The 24,668-nt window shown below is 40.4% G+C and overlaps 1 protein-coding gene across 2 annotated transcripts in view; it reads left to right on the forward strand.

Annotated features, from left to right (window-relative positions):
* Window positions 1-591: 591 nt before the first annotated feature.
* trpm6 (transient receptor potential cation channel, subfamily M, member 6) overlaps window positions 592-24,668 on the forward strand; it is a 131,682-nt gene continuing 107,605 nt past the window's right edge. For both annotated transcript variants that reach the window (XM_069930635.1, XM_069930643.1), the window contains exons 1-8: window positions 592-764; window positions 6,004-6,217; window positions 9,118-9,242; window positions 9,845-10,016; window positions 11,939-12,113; window positions 14,807-14,930; window positions 18,003-18,075; window positions 18,161-18,261. In XM_069930635.1, the coding sequence (XP_069786736.1) occupies window positions 666-764; window positions 6,004-6,217; window positions 9,118-9,242; window positions 9,845-10,016; window positions 11,939-12,113; window positions 14,807-14,930; window positions 18,003-18,075; window positions 18,161-18,261 (1,083 nt within the window). In that variant the 5' untranslated portion in view covers window positions 592-665. The remainder of the gene's footprint in view (window positions 765-6,003; window positions 6,218-9,117; window positions 9,243-9,844; window positions 10,017-11,938; window positions 12,114-14,806; window positions 14,931-18,002; window positions 18,076-18,160; window positions 18,262-24,668) is intronic.

The following is a 24,668-nucleotide window of genomic DNA, read 5'->3' on the forward strand; positions in this document are numbered from 1 at the left end:
ACTGAGACTACCTGCAAATTGTAGGAACAACACCTAATATTTCATCTGGGCACTCTCCAACCAGACTGTATTAACATCAATCTCCAATCTCCATTAAAACCCTCCCCTGAGTGTATCTCTTTCACTATCAGTGTCTCTATTCCTCCATCTCTCCATCCCTTTCCCTTTCGTCTCCTATCAGAGCTAGCCTCGCTCTTTATCAGCTTTTTTTTCTACCCTTCCACCTCTTAGCCTTTGCTACTCCCCTCCTACTTTCTCCCTCCTCTCCTGTCCTTTCTCCCCCTCTCCCCACCCCTTTATTCAGGCATCAGCCTGTGTTTTGCTTATACCCTGATGAAGGGCCCAGGCCCAAAATGTCATTTACCCTTTACTTCCTCTGGATGCTGTGTGTCCTGTTGAGTTTCTCCAGTATGTTTGTGTACTGCACTTTAAAAAAAATCTTTACTAGTTTAACACTTGCCAATCTGTTCAAAGGATCAGTACTCAAGGTGGATACAATTTACAAAATACATGTTATAATCTTCTCTTTAGTTGAACTAAAAAGTTGCAGTTCTAAATTGACTTTAATCTTTGTACTTTACAGATGCTGCTGTGGTCGACTGGTTGGAGATCACTCTGGCTTCGATAGTAAATTGCCAGTCTATTTATCAGCTCATGGTGATGATATGGAAGAGTGGTGTGTTGAGAACCACACCACTGCGAGTCCAACTGATGCATTTGGTACCATTGACTTCCAGGATGGTGCTTATTCCTTTCGAGCAAAGGTTGGTTGCATTTAACAGGTGGAGGGAATCAGGAATAGACCAACCTGCCAACATTGCTTCTTATTCAAGCAATTTTGGTCCCATATACAGTATGTGAATATAAATGGTAATAGAGTTATTAGGGCAGATACTGACCATCTCTGATCCTGCCATATCCCAGCAATTCCCACGTTAATCTGCTCTTCTGTGGCAGTGACACCTGAAGAATTACTGAAAGGTCTTTCCACCGCATAGCTGTGGGAGTTGGTAGGTTTGTAGAAGATGTCTGCCGAAAGTTTGTCTCCCGAGTTAGGATACATTCACAGAGCCAAACTCCCCGCCTTCCTCTCCTTCTATCAATTCTTTCCTTTCTCCTGGCCTCTTCTCCACGTCCAATTATACCTTTTGTCTGTGGATCTGTAATCTTATCCCTGATAGTTCTTTTATGCAGGCACCTCCTGCATTTTCCCCTATCTTGAAGAAGGGCTCAGGCCTGAAACATTGATAATGCAGGAATAGGAGAGTGATCTTGTCAGGATCACTTGTGTGGTGGTGATCCAATGAGAAGGTCAGAGGGATGTGGCTGGGTGTTTGGGAAGTTGAAGAATTCATTGTTGTGTCTAGTGGAATAAAAAGAAGTTGATTTCATGGTATACTGGAAAGAAAACATGGGTGAGTGTATACTTTATTTGTTTCTAAGTTGTTATAAAGCAGTGCAGCCTCAGCAATATATCTTTACCTCCTATGGATGCTGCTGAGTTCCTCCAGCATTTCTGTGTTTATACTTGTTTTCTCTGGAGTATCAGGGTTGAAGGATGACCTGATAGAGGTTTATAGCATTATGAGTGTCATATAAAGTCCAGTGAGTCTGAATCTTTTTCCAATGTCAAGTACTAGAGGGCACATATTTAAGGTGAAATGGGGAATGTTTATAGAAAATGTGCGAGATGACTTTTCTTTACATAGAAAGGTGGGTGCATAGAACAGGCAGCCACAGATAGTTGCATTTAAGAAGCTTCAAGATACTCACAATGAAATACAAGAAATGGAGGGATATTGACCAAGTGCAGGTAGAAGAACATTGGCATGTTTGGCACAGACATTGTTGGCCAAAGTGCCCATTCCTGTCTTTTTCACAAATGTATTTTCACATGGATCTGCACAAGCTAAAACCTTGTTGCACTCTGGCTGAAACTTCCATATTTAGTTCTTCCATTTTATGTCACGTTTATTGGTAATGTGATACATTTAATAATTTGGTTATCCAAATGTAGAGTTCCAAAGTATAGCAGTGTTTATTGGAAATATTGGGAATTATGCTGCACCACAGTATTTTATGCTGGTTTACATTCCTTCCACATCCACCATTTATAATTTGAGAATTTACTTTATTAATATGATGAGTTTGTTTTTAAGTTGGCAAAGTTGCCTATTCTTTATTTGCTACCTTTATTGTTTCTGACTTATTAGAATTCTAGGATTTAAAGCTATCAGGTAGATCAGAAACAGGTTTGGAAGATATTTGGAAAAATGATGGAATGCCAGTGTCCACACCAATCATAACATCTACAGCAACCTTGGTATCTTGCAACCACCATATCCCTGCTTTTCTACTTCTGCATCTGCACCTTACCTGGCCACCATGGTTAGTCACCTTAAATTATTCCATTTGTAAGGAACAGTTCATATGCTAAGAGAGATCCATGTGTCTTATAGTATTGAATGCTATAGCCTTTGATCAGTTTATCTCTCTTAGCCTAGTTTTTGCAGAAAGCTTGAGGATGAGATAAACTATTGTTCAGCATCTCCAACACAACTCCACGCAAAGTTTCGAAACTTGAGACTGCCAGGAAAACCATCAAACACAATTTCAGCAGTAACCAGTAGTTCCTGGCCAAATATTAAAAATCTGTGCTGACCAATTTACCAATGTATTCATGGATATCTTCAATATCTCACTCCAGCAGGTCATGGAACCCTCCTGTTTCAAACAGGCATCAATCATACCAGTGCCCAAGAAGAGTGTAGAAACCTGCCTTAATAACTATCGGCCAGTACCACTTACATCAACAGTGAGGAAGTGCTTTGAAAGGCTGGTGCTGAAGAACAGCAGCTCCTGTCTGAGCAGTGATATAGATACGTTTCAGTTCTCCTATTGTAGGAACAGGTCTATGGCAGATGCCGTTTCACTGGCTCTAAACTGGACAGTAAAGGTGCATTCATCAGGATGCTTTTTATCGACTACAGTTCGGCATTTAACACCATCATCCCCTCAAAACTGATCATCAAACTCCAAGACCTGGGAGTTAACACCCCACTGTGTAATTAGATCAAGGATTTCCTCACCTCCAGACCACAATCAGTGAAGATTGGTAAGAACTTCTCCTCCACAATCTCCATCAGTACCGGAGTACCACAGGGCTGTGTTCTTAGCCCTCTGCTCTTCTCACTTTACACCTATGACTGTGTGGGTCGGTACGATAATGTCATCATCTACAAATTTTCCAACGATACCACGGAAGTGGGTGTATAAAGGAAGGGGATGAGTCTGCCTACAGGATGGAGATTTAAAACTTGGGTAAATGTGCACCAACAACAACCTTGGACTCAATGTCACCAAAACTAAGAAACTGATTGATGAATTCAAGAAAGGAAATCTAGAGGTGTACAATCCAGTGATCATTGGGGGATCAGAGGTGGAGAGCATGAGCAAATTTAAGCTCTTGGGAGTCACTATCTTGGAGGATATTTCCTGGATCCAAGACACCAATGGCATCATGAAGAAAGCATGTCAGCGCCTCTACTTCCTCAGGAGTTTGTGCAGTTTGGAATGACATCAGAAACTCTGGAAATTTTCTACAGAGATGTGGTGGAAAGTGTGCTGACCAGCTGAATCATGGTCTGGTCTGGGAACATCAATACCCCTGAGTGTAAAGCCATCCAAAAGGTAGCAGACACAGCACAGAATATCACAGGCAAAACCCTCCCTACAACTGAAGGTTACATTCGTTATCTGTTTACAATTCTTTGTTTGTTTACATGTTTACACTGTGTACAGTTTATTTTTTGCACTACCAATTAGTGGTAATTCTACCGCGCCCACAGGAAAAAGGAATCTCAAGTTGTATGTGATGTCATGTATATACTATGACAATAAATCTGAAATTTGTTAATATTGAAACATGAGACTCTCAGCAACTATGTCAGAAAAATATATGGAATATCACACAATCACATGAAGGATAAAAAAATGTCTTTCAACTCTTCCCTCAAAATTAGCAAAATGATTGGACTGGCCCTTGACTTCAGGAAACAGGTGGTGGAGAATAGACACACATCCCCGTGCATATCAGTAGTGCTAAGGAGATTGCACAATTGCAAGTACCCTGTCCAGATGCATTGCAGCTTGGTATGGGAGTTGCATTGCCCAAGACCACAAGTGTTATGAGTACAGCTCAGACCATCACACAAACCATCCTCCCCTTCATCTACTCTGTCTATACATTTTGCTGCCAATATATTAAAGAACCTATTCCACCCTGGTCTCTCCCCAACCCCCACCCCCACCATTCTACAGTGGAATATTTCTGGGATTCAGCATAAGAACCTCCAGATTTAAGATCAGGTTCATTCCTTCTGTTATCAGACTCTTCAACAGACCTCTCATTGGTAAAAGATGATGCTCTTGTACTGTTCTCAATATCCTGGACTTTTTTGTTTACAAGTGCTACACTTGCACCCACACCTCCTCCCTCACCACCATTTTGGGCTCCAAAAGCCTTTCCAAGTGAAGCAACACTATCTGAATCTGCAGAGGTCATCTACTACATCTGGTGCTCCCATTGTGACCTTCTCTACATCAGAAAGACTGGACACAGACTGGGAGATAACTTAGTTGAGCACTTTCATTCTGTCCACTGTAATAGTGGGGTTATCCTAATGGCAATCCAATTCAGTTCCCTGTCCTATTCCCATGCCAACATGTCTGTTCATGGTTTCATGAACTCCTCAACTGAGACCACCTGCAAATTGGAGGAAAAATACCTCATATTCCATCTTGGCACTCTCCAACCGGATGGCATTAACATTGACTTCTGATTTCCATTAGCCCCCACCCCCAACCCAATCTCTCTCAGCCCCAATCCCCTTGTGTCCTTTCCTCCAGATCGCTACCTTGTCTCTCCCTATTCCTCAATCTCCTTTCCTCCAGTTCACATTCACAGAGCTACACCACTCCCCCAATCAATTCTCAGCTTTTCTCTCCTGGCCTCCTATCCATGCCAACCTCTGGTATTCCTGGGTTGTTGGGTTATGCTCCTCCCTCTGCCCCTTCTTCCCTCCTCTCTCTTTTTGTTCAGGAGCCTGTCTAATTTTTGCTCAAATTTCAATGAAGGGCTCAGACCCAAAATAATAATCTTCACTACCTCTGGGCACTGCAGGACCGGTTCAGTTTCACCAGCACTTTTGTGTATTTAAAAATGGGCCTGATGTTTTTCTTGGATTCACTCTCCTGAAGGCAGCACCCATCTCCTCCTCAGATATGGTCAGAATGGGGTCATCAGGGCACATTGGGGTGTGGAGGGGTGATTCTTTGCTGTTACTGTCATCAAATTAGGCTAGAAGGCATTGAGTTCCTCTGCGAGAAAAGCTTTGCCATCTGCTACTTTACTGGATTTGTGTTTGTAACAGGTTATGGCATTTAGGCCCTGTCACAGTTGTTGGGTGTCCTTCATTTAATTTTTTAATCCGGAATCTTCACTTCGGCCAGGAGATAGCTTTTCACAGGTCATACCTACTCCTGTTGTACTGATCTGGTTCTCTGACTTAAATGCCTGTGATCTGGCTCTCATCATGATCTAGATTTCATTGTTCATCTAGGGCTTCTCGGTGGGGAAAACCCTGAATGATTTGATGGGGACATACTCATCTACAGCTGTTTTGATAAAGTATGTAACAGCCTCAGTGTGCTCATTCGGATTCTTAGCCGAGTCCTTGAACACTGACTTGAGGAAGTACTATAACCATTCTTCAGCCTCCTGTGACCACCTTCTAGCTGTCCTGATTTCCGGAGCCTCTCTTTTTAGGCTCTGTATAAAGGCAGAAGGAGCACAGCCGGGTGATCAGACTTGCCAAAGTGCGGTCTCAGTAAAGAGTGGTAGGCCTTCCTTATCTTGGTGTAGCTGTGATCAAGGGAGATAGCCAGGAAGATTAACAGCAAATTTCTTCCAACTTATTTTTATTCATTTTAAATTCTCCTTAGTATATCAGAGTCTCGCATGATACGGAACTGCATCAATTGCACCATCTGATGTTAAAGGAATGGCTGATGGAGCTGCCTAAGCTTTTGATATCTGTCCATGGAGGTAGCCAGAACTTTGAACTTCCTCCAAAAGTCAAACAAATCTTTGGAAAAGGCCTTATCAAGGCAGCTGAGACCACTGGAGCCTGGATCATGACTGAGGGTATCAATACAGGTGGGTTTCATTGTACTTATTACATTCAAAATGCAGATTTTTGAGGGCCAGGTCATCTGAACTAATTAACTGATGTGGATCAATTGAAAACCTACAGGCTATTTTACATAGCCTTAGGAACCCTGGATTTTGATTGAATAATTTGCATTTTGCCGACAGAACACACTGGTAATAGTATAGAAATAAACAGATCTGAGTGAATATTTATTTAGGAAGTCGTAGATGATATGGAAAAGGGATTAATGATAAATTGTGATGAATGCAGTCCCATGTGATCTTGATCAACAGATTGAAACCATTTCTCTTTGGCTTTTACAATGAGACATCACAAACCTTATAGTTTGGTTTTTTCCAGATGGACTTTGAGAAATATTTGTCGCTAATTTTGGAAAGGAATACTGGATATCACTTGGAGTCCAGTAAATTGGTTAGCACAGTACAGGATCACAATGTTTCATGGACAGTCATAATATTTTGTATTCTTTCTTCTTTCTTTGGCTTGGCTTCGCGGACGAAGATTTATGGAGGGGTAATGTCCACGTCAGCTGCAGGCTCGTTTGTGGCTGACAAGTCCGATGTGGGACTGGCAGACACGGTTGCAGCGGTTGCAAGGGAAAATTTGTTGGTTGGGGTTGGGTGTTGGGTTTTTCCTCCTTTGTCTTTTGTCAGTGAGGTGGGCTCTGCGGTCTTCTTCAAAGGTGGTTGCTGCCCGCCGAACTGTGAGGCGCCAAGATGCACAGTTTGAGGCGATATCAGCCCACTGGCGGTGGTCAATGTGGCAGGCACCAAGAGATTTCTTTAGGCAGTCCTTGTACCTTTTCTTTGGTGCACCTCTGTCTCAGTGGCCAGTGGAGAGCTCACCATATAACACGATCTTGGGAAGGCGATGGTCCTTCATTCTGGAGACGTGACCTACCCAGCGCAGTTGGATCTTCAGCAGCGTGGATTCGATGCTGTCGGCCTCTGCCATCTCGAGTACTTCGATGTTGGAGATGAAGTTGCTCCAATAAATGTTGAGGATGGAGCGGAGACAACGCTGGTGGATGCGTTCTAGGAACTGTAGGTGATGCCGGTAGAGGACCCATGATTCGGAGCCGAACAGGAGTGTGGGTATGACAACGGCTCTGTATACGCTAATCTTTGTGAGGTTTTTCAGTTGGTTGTTTTTCCAGACTCTTTTGTGTAGTCTTCCAAAGGCACTATTTGCCTTGGTGAGTCTGTTGTCTATCTCGTTGTCGATCTTTGCATCCGATGATAGGTAAACTGGTTGACTGTTTTGAGTTTTGTGTGCCCAATGGAGATGTGGGGGGGCTGATAGTCATGGTGGGGAGCTGGCTGATGGAGGACCTCAGTTTTCTTCAGGCTGACTTCCAGGCCAAACATTTTGGCAATTTCCGCAAAACAGGACGTCAAGCGCTGAAGAGCTGGCTCTGAATGGGCAACTAAAGCGGCATCGTCTGCAAAGAGTAGTTCTCGGACAAGTTGCTCTTGTGTCTTGGTATGAGCTTGCAGGCGCCTCAGATTGAAGAGAATATTTTGTATTAGCAAATACAAAACCTCACCTTGCTTTCTTCCAGAGCTGATCATGTTTGAACCCACTCATACCAATCTTCAACGTTCACAATTTCTTGCTATTGGGTATAAATGGAAAGTTTAGACATTTTACTACATTTGAAGTTAAAATTAATGTTCTTCTACATGGTTCACGTGAGATCATACATGACTGTTTCTATCCTTTATATTAAACGATCTCAAACATTAGAGTGAAAAATTAATTGTTGTTGAACTCAACTGGTCAAACAGCATCTGTGGAGTCACTTTCAAGTCAAGAATCTGAATCATCACTTGGAACATGGAGGGGAGAATGCCAGTATATAGAATTGAGAGGGAGGGGTGAGACAGAGGCCAGCAGATGATAGGTAAAACCAAATGAGGGGGATGATGGGCAGACACAGCAAGGCAGAGTAGAGGTGATGGGTTGAAATGTAATTAAAGAAACAGAAATCGTAGATGGAGTCAGGTTGGAAAAGGTGAACAAGGGGAGAGAGACGTTGAGTGTACTGGTAAAAGTTGGAAAGGAACAGAATGGGAGTGGGTTACCGGAATTTGGAAAATTTAATAGTCATACCATTGGGTTGTAGGCAACCTAAACAATATCAGACACCATTCTAGTGCTCTGCATTTGGCCTCACCATTGCATTGAAGATGGCAGACAACAGACAAATTGGTGAAGGTATGTGAAGAGGAGTTTAACACAAAGTTGAAATGGATACAAATTAAGGCAAACTCCATGAACTTGGCAAGTACATGAAAGGATCTTTTGGAATTTCCTGGCTGTTAAACAGAAGGAAACATTGGGCAAATCATTTCATGCCTCATTTTTTCTTCTCATTCTAATTGACTAAATCTCCTCAATAATTTCCTGCTTACTTTCTGTTGATACTTTGGGGAATTAGTGGTTGCTGCACCTTGAAACTGAACTGCCAAATCATTCATAATGTTTGTCCCTTGTTACCTTTTTAACTGTTTCTGGCCATACAGCATCACAAGATCTTCATATTCTTCCAATTCTGGCATCTTGTGGACCACTGACTTTAATCATTTAATTGCTGATGCCAGTCCCTTCAACTCTGAGCTTGAGATTTGCATCCTAGGTATCTTTACTTCTCTTTCTTCCGCTATTTTGTTTTTCAGTACTTGGGTTCTTGACCAAACATTTGCTCTTTGTTCTAACCTGACTTTGTGATACAGTGTCATATTTTAATTAATATAATTTTTTTGCAAAGTGCTTGGGAATGATACATAAATGCAGACTGTTTTGTTGCTTCATCAAATATTTGAACTAAATTAAACAAGCATATTATCTTTATAGTGTAAGAATTTTATGCTTTTTAATTTAGGAACTTCCAGACATGTTGGTGATGCAGTAAGAGATCATACATCTCCATATTTACGAAAGATCTGTATAATTGGAATTACTCCCTGGGGAGTCATTGAAAACAACAAAGATTTGATAGGAAAAGATGTAAGTCAACTGTGTCTGACCAATCAAGCAATTCTATCTGATAATCAAACAGTGTTTGTGACACTTAATTGTATTTAATGCAATTTGATACTTTTATACACATGGACCAATTAGTCAATAAAATGAACAACACACTGTAAAATGTTATGTTCAACTAATGCTCTAAATTAATTGTAAATTTTTAACTAAAAGCATAATGTCTGCTTTGGGTGACATTAATAATCAAGGTGCAAAGAGTGCATATAAATACAAGAATGTGGAAAACTTGTACAGCACTCTAGGTCAAGAACATTTTTTTCCAATGGTTGCAATCCTCTTGAATCCCATTGCTACCCAAATTATAAACTACACTGGGACCATAAAACGACCTGTCGGCACTATTGTACTACTTCATTCACTGAATCTTTTTTTTTCTTACACGGACTGTAACTGAAGATGTATTATCTATCAAGCTTTTATATTTGTTCTCTCTTTCTCTACTGGGGAAGTTTAATGTAGATGCTTTATTTACAAGTACCTGTTTTACTGTAGCAAGTAAGAATTTTGGTGCACATGTGCATTATACTTCTGTACAATAAACTCATTATCATTCACTTCCTAAGGTGATATGTCCTTATCAAATGCTTGGGAATCCCTTGAGCAAGCTGACCAGTTTGAATACCAAGCATTCACATTTCATCCTGGTAGATGATGGGACTGTTGGCAAGTATGGGAATGAAATGAAGCTCAGAAGAAATCTGGAAAAATACATTGGACTGCAGAAAATCCATTCAAGTAAGTATAGGTAGATAATCAATGTATCAGTGTTTTTCCGATTTGTATAGCCTACACTCATATGTAGAAACAAATGATTCTGATCATTCAAGCCCACCTCCACTGCCTATCCCCTGCAAAGAGAAATCAATTCCTTGAGCACATATAGTAGAAATCTATCTTCCTGTAACATCTATGCTCAACTTCTATTACCAAAGGGTTTTGTAGCTTGTTGCATGGTAATTGGGTAAGAGGAGAGAGGAAATGTGGGATTTAATAGAACCATAAAACCATAGAACATTACAATGCAGAAGTAGGCCCTTTGTCCCTTCTAGTCTGTGCTGAACTATTCTGCCTAGTCTCACTGACCTGCATCTCAACCATATACCTCTACATCACTTCCACCCAAGTACCTGCCAAAATTTTTCCCTAAATGTCAAAATTGAGTCTATACTCACCACTTCAGCTGGCAACTAATCCCACACACCCCTCTCTGTGTGAAGAAATTCCCCCTAATGTTCCATCTAAATTTCTCCCCTTTAACCTTTAGTTCTTGTCTTCAGGCTTGTATCTCACCTAACCTCAATGTAAAAAAAAGTATATCTATACTCATCATGATTTTGTAAACCTCTATCAAATCTCCTCTCATTCTTACACTCTCCAGGAAATAAAGCCCTGATCTGTTTAATCTTTCCCTGTGCTATCTTATTGATATCTTTCCTGTCTTTAAATAAGCCTCTGAAAGAGCCTGTTGTTTTGGAGTCTGATGGTGGAGGGGTAACAACCATTCCTGAACCTGATGGTATGAGCCTTGTGGCACCTATACCTCTTTCCTGATGGCAGCAGTGAGAACAGAGCATGTCCTGGATTGTGTGGATCCTTGATGATTGCTGCTGCTCTCCAACAGCAGCATTCCATGTAGATATCTTGGATGGTGAGGAGAGTTTTGCTTGTGATGTACTGGGATGTGTCCACTACCTTTTTACAGTCCTTTCTGTTCCCATACTTGGCTGAGGTAATACCTTGTCAGGTGTTGGGGATTTATCCAGCCTTATTCATTTTAAGACAGCCAGCATCTCCTCTTTAATCTGTATATATTCCATGACCTCACTACTTGTTTGCCTCACTTCCCTAGACTTTGTGCCAATTTCCTGAGTAAATGCAGATGCAAAAATACCTTTTAATATCTTCTTACATGAAAATATAAACTCTAAGAACTTTACCTTTGAAGGCTTTCCACTTTGCAAGCACATCTTTGCCAGAAACCAACCTATGCCAATCCACACTTTCTAGATCCTTTCTTATTTCCTCAAAATTGGTCTTTCTCCAATTTAGAATCTCAACCCGAGAATCAGACCTATCCTTATCCATAATTATCTTAAAACTAATTAATGGGTGGCAAGGTTAGCGTAGCGGTTAGCGCAACACTACAAGGTTAGCGTAGCGGTTAGCGCAACACTATTACAGCGCCAGTGACCTAGGTTCAAATCCGACACTGTCTGTAAAGAGTTTGTTTCTTCTCCCCAAGTTTGTGTGGGTTTCCTCTGGGTGCTCCAGTTTCCTTCCAATCTTCAAAATGTGCGGAAGTTGTACGTTAATTGGGGCAGCACGGGCTCATGGGCCCAAAGGGTCTGTATCCGTGCTATATATCTAAATTTAAAAAGTATTCTCCTACACATAGTTGTCATCTGTCCACTCTCATTCCCTAATAGAAGATCCAATATTATTCAATGTTCCTGGCTCCTGGTAGAGTTTATTGTTGCAAGGCTCAGCCATGAAACAATAATATAACTGAGCTAACATTAAACGCCCCTTTGCCATTTTGCTCAATAACCACGACTGGCATTCCAATGAGAATGTGTGACAGACTTTCAAGGCCAGGCAGAAAATATTTAGGTAAGAGTTCTTGTTTGGTGTTAACAGCTCCATTTTTTTTAACATAGGAATGGGTCAAGGTGTTCCTGTGGTGGGGCTGGTGATTGAAGGTGATCCCAATGTTATCTTGACGGTATGGGAATATGTCAGGGGAGTTCCTCCAGTGCCTGTTGTTGTGTGTGAAGGAACAGGCAGGGCTGCTGATCTCCTGGCTTTTACTCGCAAACATACTGCCGATGATGGGTGCGTTCCTTTTATTTTATTTTTTTACTTATTCTTGAGATATTTGTATTCAGTGATTTGTAGGATCCATGGAATTTGTATACCAGAGCATTTGGTTCATTGATTCCCCTTATGGAGTACGCATCAACATAGCTGACCCTGAACTGCATCCCTAATCCAGTGGAAATTGGAAATGAATAATAACTGCTGGCCTTGGCAGTGACAATCAGATTCAGTGAATAAAAATATGAAAGAAAAAGTTTTATAACAGTAATGTTTCTGTCACAGTGGAGTTAATACTGGATGAATTGATTTAAAGGACCAAATTGGTCAAATCTAGTTAAAATATAACACTTAAGAATCATATTATGCGTTTGCATATTAAACTTTGAAAACCATAAATTGGATACTCTTATTACCTATTTAGATAGTTACTTAATTAATGTGTGTGTGTGTGTGTGTGTGTGTGTGTGTGTGTGTGTGTGTGTGTGTGTGTGTGTGTGTGTGTGTGTGTGTGTGGCTTTGTGGAGAGGCATAGAGTTTGGAGAATGGGAAAATGGGCAATTAGGACAGCAGTGCCTCCAGAAACTACTAGAAATCTCTGGAGAACAACATATAAGTTCAGAAGAATAAGTATTATTAACACATAAAATCAAGCACTTTGAGCTGTCTAGGATAATGTGTTCACTTCAACAAAGGATCATTGTGACAATAGTTGGTTCCTCCTTTGACAAAGAGTGACTGTGATGGTGATTGATACCTTCTTTGAAGTGTTCAGTGAGCTCACGAGATCAGTCAAGAGAAGATTTCTGTTCCCTTGAATTGTTATCATAGTTTCATTTCACATGTCACATTCCCTCACTCAAATCCTTCATCTTGCCACAGAATTTGATGTAGGGTAGATAAGGGAAGAGAGACCTAACAGATCAGAACCAAATGATAAAAGTACTACACCTACATGGAAGCAGGAGAAAAGGGGGAACCTGCATTCTGCAGCGTCCATCTTGGGCTCCTGGCTTCCAACCAGTTTAAGCCACTCCCCCTTCCTCTGTTCCCACAGTGATTGTCTGTCCTCTGTCTCCACCACCTTTCTGAAGCTGAAGTCTCAGTCAGATGCTTAACAGCTGTGGCAGGGCTTGGATACACCATCACACCCTGTAAGGCAAAACAAGGCAACATCATTTATGGACAAGCTCAATACCTTCTACGTTCACTTTGAAAGGGAAAACAATGAAGAACCCTCAGATCCCCCAAAGTCCCCAGCATAAGGGTAGTTTGTGATGAGAAGATGAAGAGCACAGCTACACTTTCTGTATGCTGCAAGATAGAAAGGCTGTGAGATAAGAAGGAGGATATGAGAAGGAGGATTGGTTATGTGGATTGTCTCGTCTCTAGTGTTTGCTTAGGGTCTAAAGAATTACTACAGTGGTGAACACCACCTCTTCTATTGAAATAAGGTGATACAGCTGTATCTCTTCCTATTTGCTTAGCTCCTGCTACATGTTGTAGTATGTTACTTGCAAGGGTGTATTTTAGTGTTTATCATGTGCCTGTCAGACTAAATAGCTGACCATCTGTGTAGGCTCTGAGATGTTGTTATGTGCTTCCAATGAGTTGGAATGTATGAATATTAGGTGAGAGTCCTGATTGACTGAGACAGCAAGTAATTTATGGAGATGTAGCACCTTGAGCCATGTATGAGACCATTGGTGTAGCAGATGGCATTTATGGATGCATTCACTGACCTGAACCATATTTTTTTAAAATAGAATTTATTAGTTTAAAACCACATAATAAAACACACAATTAAAGATAAGCAAAACAATACTAATACATGTGGTTATATAAAATAAATAGAAAGATAAGAATCCCTCTATCCCCCTACAAGAAAAAAAAGAACAGGACAAGAGACCCTCAACAGGGGTGCCTATTACTATAAAGTCTCTGATAATATACTGAAATATTAATAGCCATATTTTGTAAATAAGGGGTCCATATCTTCCAAAATATATTATATTTTTCCCTTAAATTGTATGCAATGATTTTCAAGTGGTGTACAACTCCAGACTTTAGCTTGCCATCTTCAGACTTCCAAGTTATGGCAATACATTTTCTTGCTATTGCTAAAGCAATTTGAACAAACTTTTTTTGATGCATATTCAATTTCAAATTAGGTTCAATATTCTTAATATCACTCAATAAAAATTACATTGGATCCTGTGGGAATTTAATTCCCATTATTCATTCCAATAATTTACCTACCTGCACCACATTTGAGAATTTTTTTTATGCTGTTATTTAGATCATTCAGGACTGACTGCTGGTATTGACCACCACAGATTTATTCTCCAAAGTGTCTTTGTAATTTGATTGGAGATCTGTCCTGGCTTTTGGTGGAAGAGAACATTTCTCTTTGTTTCTAGCTCCCATATGAATGCCTTTGATGAAGTAATTTCCAAGGCAAAGTACATAGGTTTCAGGGCCATGTACGATTATGTAGTTTTAGTGGGGAACTTCGATGCCCACAGCTGACAATCTTCCATTTATTAAAGAATCCTGCTCAGAATTTCCAGAATGAGAGCATGTGCTAACAACTGTTCCTTCTATGAAGATCTTGATGTTTCCATCTGAATTGAATAAAACAACAAGTTTTATTAATATAGCACAGATCTAATTTTCATCTGTTATTCAAATATAGTTTTCATTTATGATAGGAAATTGTATCCGGGAGTGGAAATTGAATTAATAGAAATGATCCAGAAGACGTTTAATTTTGGACAAAAGCAATCTGATCACTTATTTAAAATTCTTATGGAATGTATGGAGCACAGAGAATCGGTGAGTAATTTTGATTTAGCTGTGAAAAAATGGGTAATAGTTTTTCCCCAAGACCCCATGAAGATATTCTTGCAGTGTTTCAATACATTATTCAGATGCCTTGCCGTTCGGCATGGGTGATCATGTCACTCTACCCGTCACAATCTCTGACCTTCTGAATTGTAGATGTTGCCTCTCCTGTTCTACTTCAGTGAAGGCTTCATCTTTGAGCTGAGACTGTTGTTAATGTTTACACAAGGCAAAAATACTGTGGTTAATGTTTACACAAGGCAAAAATACTGAAGTGGTTTCCTGTTGCCTTCTTCAGTTGCCGTGTCCATACTGGATGGGTAACAATGTTCATTCAAGCAGATTCATCTGCCCAACATTTTTAGATTTACAATCATAAATTTCAAATTGTAGAATCTGCTTGTAAAAAAACCATCCATCATCTGAAATCCATGGCTTCATGTGACACTGATTGGGAGGCTAAACAGGTACTACACATTACCCAAGGGTGACCTGTAGCCTATTGGATGGAAGGAATGTCTTATACCTCCTTTTTCGCAGCACCAATTTCATTGTTTCAATACAATGCAGGTTAAACAGTTGTATTTAAAAAGTGGTTTGAGTCATAGTTTTGTGGATGAGGTTTTTAATCTCTAATAAAAGGTGAAATGTGATCTTTTTTTTCCATTTGTTATTGAAAGAAGGAATGATGGAAAAAGAAAGAAGAATTTTACGGCACTGTGGATTCCACAGTTTTAGTGAATAAGAAATAAATAATTCCATATTGTAGAGCTCGTCGAAAGAATCAAAGACTTGTTGATCCAAACCAAGGCTTTTATTAGCAAAAGACAGGAGCTCTTCACAGGTGGCTGACCAGTCCGGAATGATCCGACCTGGCTAGGGACACAACCCTTTAAGGCCCAGACAGTAGGCGTGGCTTAGCTCTCAGCCAATCGCTGTAAGCACAGTCTAGATACTGTAACTATATACACTATATACATTGGTGATAGATCTGTACTATCACACATATGTACATTGTTTTGATGTTTTACAAATTTTGATCTGTGATCACAGGATGGACTTCATGTGTCCAGGAGATTTCTGCAGGCACAAGGTTAATAAAACTGCATCAATGGCCTCCACTAGTAAAACCTTCATCCAGACATGGTGCCAGCTTGTCCTATTAGTAGGAGTGTCAATGTTGGCCTGCTGCTGACAAGCGATGCTCCTGTTCTTATACATGTCTATCCTCTGATTTTATTGATGATTATATACTGGTTTTTTATTACATTAGTGGTCCCTAAAATATTAAATGGATTGAAATAAAGCAGTTAGAGGAAGTGCTAAACCACACCAAAATTTTATGACTAGAACTAATTTTAGTTGAAGTACATGCATGGGATATATGGATTATTTGTACAGCAGAGCATATTTTATTATTGAAAAGGTATTAAAATAAGGCATAAAGTAAGCAAATATATTTGAGTACAAAACATTCTGTATTTGAAATTAAAACATCCTCTGTGTTTACAACCAAGTAATCAGAAAAATAACTGCAGAGGAGAGGGCAAAAGGGTTATACAGGTCCCGCATACCCAGAGGGATGAATTACACTCGGAGAACAATAGCATTAGGTTGTGAAACAGGTTACTTCTAATATTTATTTCAGTTTTGAATTTATTTGATTTACTGAGGTGCCAAAAATAAAGTTTATGGTGGAGATATAAAACCTAATGTCCCATAGTAGAGATAGCAAGAACTGGAAGTGTGACTATAAAATTAAATGTAGATCATTCAAGACTTAAATCTGGGATTTAAAAAAATCAGACAAAGAGAAAAAAAGAATGTGGAATTCTCACCCCCCTGAAGGGTGTGGAGGTTGCATTAATTGAAATTTCAAGACTTGCAGTGAGTTTTCTTTTTACTGATAGTTATCAAGGGATAAAGTTTAAAGCTCAGTAAACAGATCTGAAAACTGCACAGCCAAGGTATAATAGAGCATTTGGACATATTTGAGGGAGACAGTGGTCTGATTATGATCCTGTGAGCCATCCGAATAGTTATTTTCTTTTTAGCTTCTGGTAGTGACTGATTAGTTCACCTTGATCTTTCACCAAATAATTGTCATCATTCATTGTCAAGATTCTGCCAAAAATAATGACAAGCTGTGCCCTGAAAACCACATCCAACCTAGAGAGAAAGGGAGAATGACAGTATTTAAGCAGTGGAAAAGGAATGGCTTGGAACAAAGTAGCTTCAAAATGGAAGGAAATTATTAGATCATTATTAGCAGAAATAGGCTATTCAGCCAATTGAGAATGCCCTGCCATTCAATCATGAGCTGATCCATTTTCCCACTCAGGCCCAATGTCCAACCTTCTCTCCATAATCTTTCATGTCATTTCTTTTTTCTTCTTCTTTGGCTTGGCTTCGCGGACGAAGATTTATGGAGGGGGTAAAAAGTCCACGTCAGCTGCAGGCTCGTTTGTGGCTGACCAGTCCGATGCGGGACAGGCAGACACGATTGCAGCGGTTGCAAGGGAAAATTGGTTGGTTGGGGTTGGGTGTTGGGTTTTTCCTCCTTTGCCTTTTGTCAGTGAGGTGGGCTCATAGATAAACAAGAACCTATCAATCTCTGCCTTGAATACTGTACACCTGGCCTCCACAACCGCCTGTGGCAACAAATACTGATTTATTACCCTCTAGCTGAGAAATTCCTATGCATCTCTGTTTTAAGCAGACACCTTTAATCTTGAAGTTGTGCCCTCTTGTCCTAGACTCTTCCACCATGGGAAACAACATTTCTACATCTATTCTGTATATGCCTTTCAACATTCAAAATGTTTCATTGGAATCCCCTCTGAAATGCTCTTTGTATGAAAACCCTTTCATTCCTAAAATCATCCTAGTGAACCTCCTTTGAACCCTCTCCTATGTCAGGGCATCCATTCTTAAGTGAGGAGCCCAAAACTGCTCACAATACCCTAAGTGAGGTCTCACCAGAGCCTTATAGAACCTCAACATCAATTACATTTATCATATTTATGGATGAAAGATTAACAGCTCTGTCTTTTATGAACACAGATTACAGTTTTTGATGCAGACTCAGAAAATCAGCAGGACATTGACTTGGCAATTTTAACCGCTCTTCTCAAAGGTATTCATGATTCATCTTTTTTTTTAAAGACAGCATCCCTAAATCCCACGATATCCTAAAGTAACATATATTTTGTTTTCTGAAGGTACAAATGCTTCTGCATCAGACCAGCTAAATTTGGCACTAGCATGGGACAGAGTGGATATTGCCAAGAGAAACATTTTGGTTTATGGACAACATTGGAAGGTATTCTAACCAATTTTTGCCAGATTTACTAAAGATCTGCAGCAATTTTTATTTCACATATTCATTATTGGTCTTTGCCTTCTACAACATGGAAACAGGACCTTCATCCCAACTTGTCCATGTCGATCAAATTAACAACCATAATTTAATATCTTCACTATTAAGATCTAATGGCCATTTTTGAAAAAAAAACTTATTTCACCAAACATCTTTTCCTTGAAATTTGGCCACGTGAACAGTTTAAAAAAAAATCTTTCACAATTTTATTTAGACATACAGCCTGGTCGGTAACAGGCCCTTTTCACCCATGAGCCTATGTCACCCAATTTCACCCAATTGACCTTTACCCCTGGTAAGTTTTTGAATGGTGTGAGGACACCAGAGTGCCTGGAGGAAACCAACGCAGTAATATGGAGAACATACAAACTCCTTACGGACAGCGCTGGATTCAAATCCCAATCTCTGGTGCTGTAACAGCATTGCACTATCCGCTACACTAATCGTGCCACCTCTGTGAGAGTTCTGTGAGAGCCACTGGCAGACGTTAATGGTAAAGGCAGAAAACTAGCTGGATAAATGAGGGAGAGCTGCAGATCCCTTCCTTTAAACTAAGAAAGCAGGACTAATCTGGAAGTTACTCTGGACTCTGGCAGATCCACGGGAGTTGAATGATATCTGATTATAACTTGAGCGACATTCTTTTTCTTTATTTCTGAGAGTTTCTGGATCTAGAAACTATATATACACACAGTATATATGTGTAGCGCAATGATTTTACAGTCACTGAACCACTGCTGTAGTGCAGGATGTGTAACATTTTTCATCTGTTGTTTTGCCTCCTTATTCAGATGGGCATGGATTGTTGCATGGTGAAATCCTGCTTCCTGTGAATAACATCCCCAAGGGCAAGATGACTAATTAATTGCTCATCCATTATGGAGTCATCCTCTGAATTTTCCTGTATTGAGGACTGCAATAGCAATTCTGTTGCAGTTCAATGTATATAGGGATTGCTGGGATCTCATGAGAAATGTAAAGTGATACTTCTAAATAGGTGTGAAGAGAAAGTATAAGCAGAATTCATCTGAGAAACATTTCAGAATTATCATGTTGTCGGTGCATTAAAAAAGAAAAATCTCCAAACACACAATTCGTATAACATTCCTATTCGTATAACATTCATATTCCTATTCGTATTCCTATTCGTATAACATTCCTATTCAAAGAAGCACACCTGCAGAATCTAAAATAACTGGCTTTCAGTAAAGTGCATTCAGTTGTAAGAAAATGTCTTGACATTTGGGTCTCCTGAGTACAACCTGTACTCTGCTAATTGAACAACTCTGGCTCACGAAGCCTGTAACATTTAGAAATTATGATACAATGCATCATTGATTTCTTCCTCATTATCTCTGAGGTTGTAATTGCACAATGAGTATGTTCTGGGGAAATCTAAACTGTTAATGTGCATGTGAAACCTGTTTCACTGAAAAAAAATACTGTGTTTATGAATTTCATTTTTTTTCAAAACTTTTAGTTTTGAAATGATCAAACTCTAAGTGGTTTGCAATGGGAGCTGGAAATTTCAGCCACAATCTGTGAATGATTTCTTCTCCCTTGTTCGCTTGAGACAGAGCATCCTTCCTAAATGATTAAAGTTGATTCCATGAAAATTTGCATGGTAATCAAGGGGATTCAAAAGTATGGGATCCCTAAATGATTGTGAGTGGATTTCCACCACTTATCCACCCCAGCTACTGTTTTTTGACAGCATTTTTGCAAATTGTGGCAGGATGTTTCCATTAGACTCTTCCTCTTTATGTAGCATTTCATTTTCACTTGTTTTTACTTGTGCTGAGGAAGTGCAGCTTGGTAGATCTCTTCTAACTCTTTGTAATTTCCACCCATATGCTCTGTCTTTTACTGGAGAAACATCTCTCCAAATGCTGTGTATTAAATTGCTCCATCTGGTGAATTCTTCCAGCTATGCTTCGCCTGCTGAGTTCCTCTCAACGATTGTTTGACCCAATATTTTAAAAGAACTATTTGACCACTGAAAGGATTACTTTTCAATCAGATTCCATCAACTTCATGGCTGCATTTTAGCAAGAATCATTGAATAATATAAAGATATCCGATAAAGTCGCGAAACTGAAATGCTGGAGGTTGAGCAGCATCTGTGGAAAGATAAACCACCTGACATTGTAGGTTGAAGACCCTACTGTATGTAAGGCCTGAGAAAGAGAGAAAGCAAATTAGTCCACATAATAAAGAAGGTGGGGGAGGATAATAGGGAGCACAAAGGAAATGTACGTAATTGAGTGAAATGATGGGCAGCCATTGAATGGACTGTTTAAGGTCCTTTGTATGAATAATGTGTCACTAATGTGGGGGAGTCTGGGTGATGATGGATCCTCTGGCCTACTGGAATGTCCTGAACAGACCAGAATATGCAAATGAAAGAACAAAACCAGAGAATAATGGCATGTACAAATGGCCAGACTTGAAACAAACAGAAAGAGTGATCACATTATCTGAAGTTGGAGAAATCAAAGTAGTCCTGCAGGTTGTTCTGTGCCCAGATTTTTTTAAGAAATGAGGTCTTGTTCCTTCAACTTGCTTTGGTCTCGTTGTAATGGTATAAAAGACACAGAGAGAGATCAGAGCGGCATCTAAAAGACATTGATAAAATGCCTGACAACCAGAAGCTCAGGGTTATTATGAAGATGAGAGAGAGAGAGAGAGAGAGAGAGACTGGGTCTCTCTCAGCACAGGAAGAATAAGATAGGATTCAATGTTGTCACAATCTGAGAGGCTTCAATCAATAAAAAAATAACAAAAAGCTCTGGTTTCCTCCCTCCCTTCAAAAATGTACGGGGTTGTAGGCTCATTGGGATATTTGGGTGACACTGGCTCATGGGCCAGAAGGGCCTGTTACCATGCAGTAGGTTTAAATCAGTGGTTCTCAACCTTTCCCCCTCCCCACTCATATAGGATGCCATAAGTGCCCTGGGATTACTTAAAGTGGTATGTGAGTGGAAAAAGGTTGAGAATCACTGGTCTAACTTTTTCTATGGCAAGTTTACAATGAGAGGGGAGAGGGATTAAAGCAAAATTGAAAATTCAAAGAATATGTTCTGCTGCTGTAGATATGGTGGGGCTGGTTAGGAGTGAGGGGCTGTGTCGTATGGGCTCTGTTCCACTTGAAGTATGCATAAATCTTCAATCTTTTGCCCAATACCCTGTCACCCCTTGGCCCATCCACAGTTCCTTTCTCCACCCATATACATAATCTAATCCCCTTTTCCCAGTGATACGTCGCAGATCAGCAGCAATAGGAATTCACCAAAAAATTGTTATTATTTTTCTTTAAAGACAATATATTTGTTAATGACTATTAATAATATAACACATTAGTTAACTCCATGCCTGCATGTGGGAGAACTGCCATCTCTCCACTAAGTTGAAGATCTGAGTCTACGAGGCCTGCGTGCTGAGTACTCTTCTCTACGGCTATGAATCCTGGGTCACATACAGAAAGCAAGAACACCGCCTTAACACATTCCATTTCCACTGCCTCAGATCCATCCTAGGCTACTCATGGCGCGACAGAATCACAAACGCCCAAGTCCTGGAGAAGACTGGAAGTACTGACCTCTACTCAATCATCCGCGCTTGCTTCTTGCAGTGGGCTGGCCACATTGTCCGTATGGAGGATGGCTGAATGCCCAAAGATGTCCTCTACGGAGAGCTACCAGATGCTCCCTGCCCTATTGTCCGCCCACGTCTTTGCTACAAAGACATAATCAAGCGCATCTCCAGTCATTCCATGTCAACAATACTGACTGGGAGGGCCTCACAAAAAATCGCACTGCATGGCATTGTGCTATTCGCAGTGGCACATCACAATGCGCCAACAACTACAAAAAGTTCTGTGAGGACAGAAGAGCAACAAGGCACCATGTTCATCTTCGCTTGCAAAGGGATGGGCCATGATGATGATGATGAGTTAACTTAACCCCAACCATGAACGAATGTGTGTGTGTGTGTGTGTGTGTGTGTGTGTGTGTGTGTGTGTGTGTGTGTGTGTGTGTGTGTGTGTGTGTGTGTGTGTGTGTGTGCGCGTGCGAGATACCCAAACAATTACAGCTTAGGTACAGTTCTGGAAAGTAATTTCAAAGTTCAGTCTTAAAAATCCTGTGTTGAAATGCAGACTTTTAAAACTGATCCCCAGAAATAATCACGAAGGAGTTGGGAGAGACTGAGTGACTGGACTGCTGAAAACTCACAAATCCTTGTCGAGTTTCTTATTGAGAAATCTCCTTTCGGACAAACGGTTGAACTCCCATTTTTCTTGCATAGTGGAAATGAAACGAGTGACTTCCACGATGCTTCCAAAACTCAGACACAGGGCAGTCGAAAGGACCATTACTTTGCTCATGATCCGATGCAGCAATTCTTCTGCTTTCAAAACCCAGATATGGGCCAAGCAAAGTGACCTTTCCTTTGGTCACAGTGGTTCAATAATTCCCCTGTCAAGAAGAATCAGCCGAATTGTTCATTTCACATAGAGACATTCCATCTCCATGTTCATCAGATGGCTGTTAGTCAATAATAAAATCCTGTTTCTGTAAGTGTCCCACTCACATGACTCTCTCATCACCTGTTTTCCTGGATAAACAACTATTGTTCTTTTTCTTCCTCCAGACCATCAACTTTGTTGATAGTCTGTACCTGATGGTGCCATCCAGTCTCAACACAACTGTGAATGGTTGCAGTCTGTATTAACCCATAAACTGACTGTCATACTAAATGAAACGGGAGCTCGTAATACCAATCTGAAATGCTGACTGATGCAATCTGCCTCAATGAGTTCCTCCAGTAACCCATTGTTTCCTCAAGATCCCAGCATCTGCAGTCTTTGTGTCGCTCAAAACGGTAATTTACCGGAGGCAATTGTGATGCCCCTAAGAGCATGCCAATGGTTCACTCCACACCAGTAATGGATTTCAGAACAGCCCACAGCCACTCCACCAGGGAAACATGTCTAGGAGGAAAAGATTGTATTTTTCTTTAGGCCACTCTCCGCTCATCATCGAGGTAGTGAAGAGCACCAAATTCTTTGGCGTGCACCTGGTGTAGGATCTCTCCTGGTCCCCCAACACCAGATCCATTGCCAAGAAGGCCCAACAAAGCCTTTACTTCCTGTGGAGGCTGAGGAATGTTCACCTTCCACCCTCCTCCTCACGGCATTCTACAGGGAATGCATTGAGAGCATCCTATTTAACTGCATCATTGCCTGGTTCGGGAACTGTACCATCTCAGTACACAAGTTCCTGTGGCAGATAGTAAAGACTGCTGAGGGGATTATTGGGGTCTCCCTCCCTGCCATAATGGGCATTTATAATGGCTGTTGTTTGCTGAAAGCCATAAACAACGTAAAGGACTTCACCCACCCATCCCGCAATCTGTTCTTCCTCCTGCCATCCGGAAAGAGGTACCGAAGCATTCAGACCCTCATGAGCAGATTATGAGATAGCTTTTTCCTCCAAGCCATGAGGCTTCTGAACTCCGGGGACACAGCGATAGTTTATGTAACATGATATGTAATAAGTGATGTGTTATATATGAGATGTTATTTATAAAAATGTTTCTGAGGTAATTTTTCCATGTAAATAACCAGTTCTGTGGTCCAGAGAAACACTGCCTCGTTTTCACTGTTCATTGCAAGGTTTATGATATGAACGACAAATAAATGCAACTTGACTTCTAAGCAAGTCAAGATATTATTTCTGTGATGTGGATAAGGACTGGGACTTTTTCAAGAATCTTAACTGTACTTGTGCCTGGCTAGTGATGGTGAGAGCTCTGTGTGGGATTTAGACGGTTGCTTCCGATGTAAACCTGGTTATTTTCCCACCCAGATTTCATTTTCATAAAAAGAGATTTGATCCTAAGCTTTATGTGAGATGAAGTTCTGGTGGGAGGTGAGACAGAATAGCCCAAAGAGGATACCTTCAGAGTTAATTTTCCAGGATAGATGAGAGCAGAATGTTTCTGTGTGTTCTGCTACACTACTTTTGAACTGTGATTGGTTCATCATTCGTTCTTATCTGCCTAGTGTCTGATTCCTTTTACTTCCCAGTGGGCTGTTTAACCTTGATTTGGTGAGCTGTGGAATCATATCTAAGGTCTCCAGTTTTCTAATTGCATAAATCAAGATTTCTTGGCTTTCTGCTGCCTGGAATGTCCTCTTATTTCAACAGTGGAAAAAAATTATGTTCCAATCAGGTATTTGCTATGAAATCAACAGTGGTAATGATTTTTCAATTACAGTCAGTGTCACTGCAATTTAGTAAAGAACAAAAGAAAGCCTGTGAATTTTGGAAGCAGCGAACAAAATCTGG

This window comes from Narcine bancroftii, chromosome 1 (genome assembly GCF_036971445.1).
Source record: "Narcine bancroftii isolate sNarBan1 chromosome 1, sNarBan1.hap1, whole genome shotgun sequence".
NCBI classification, from domain to species: Eukaryota; Metazoa; Chordata; class Chondrichthyes; order Torpediniformes; family Narcinidae; genus Narcine; species Narcine bancroftii.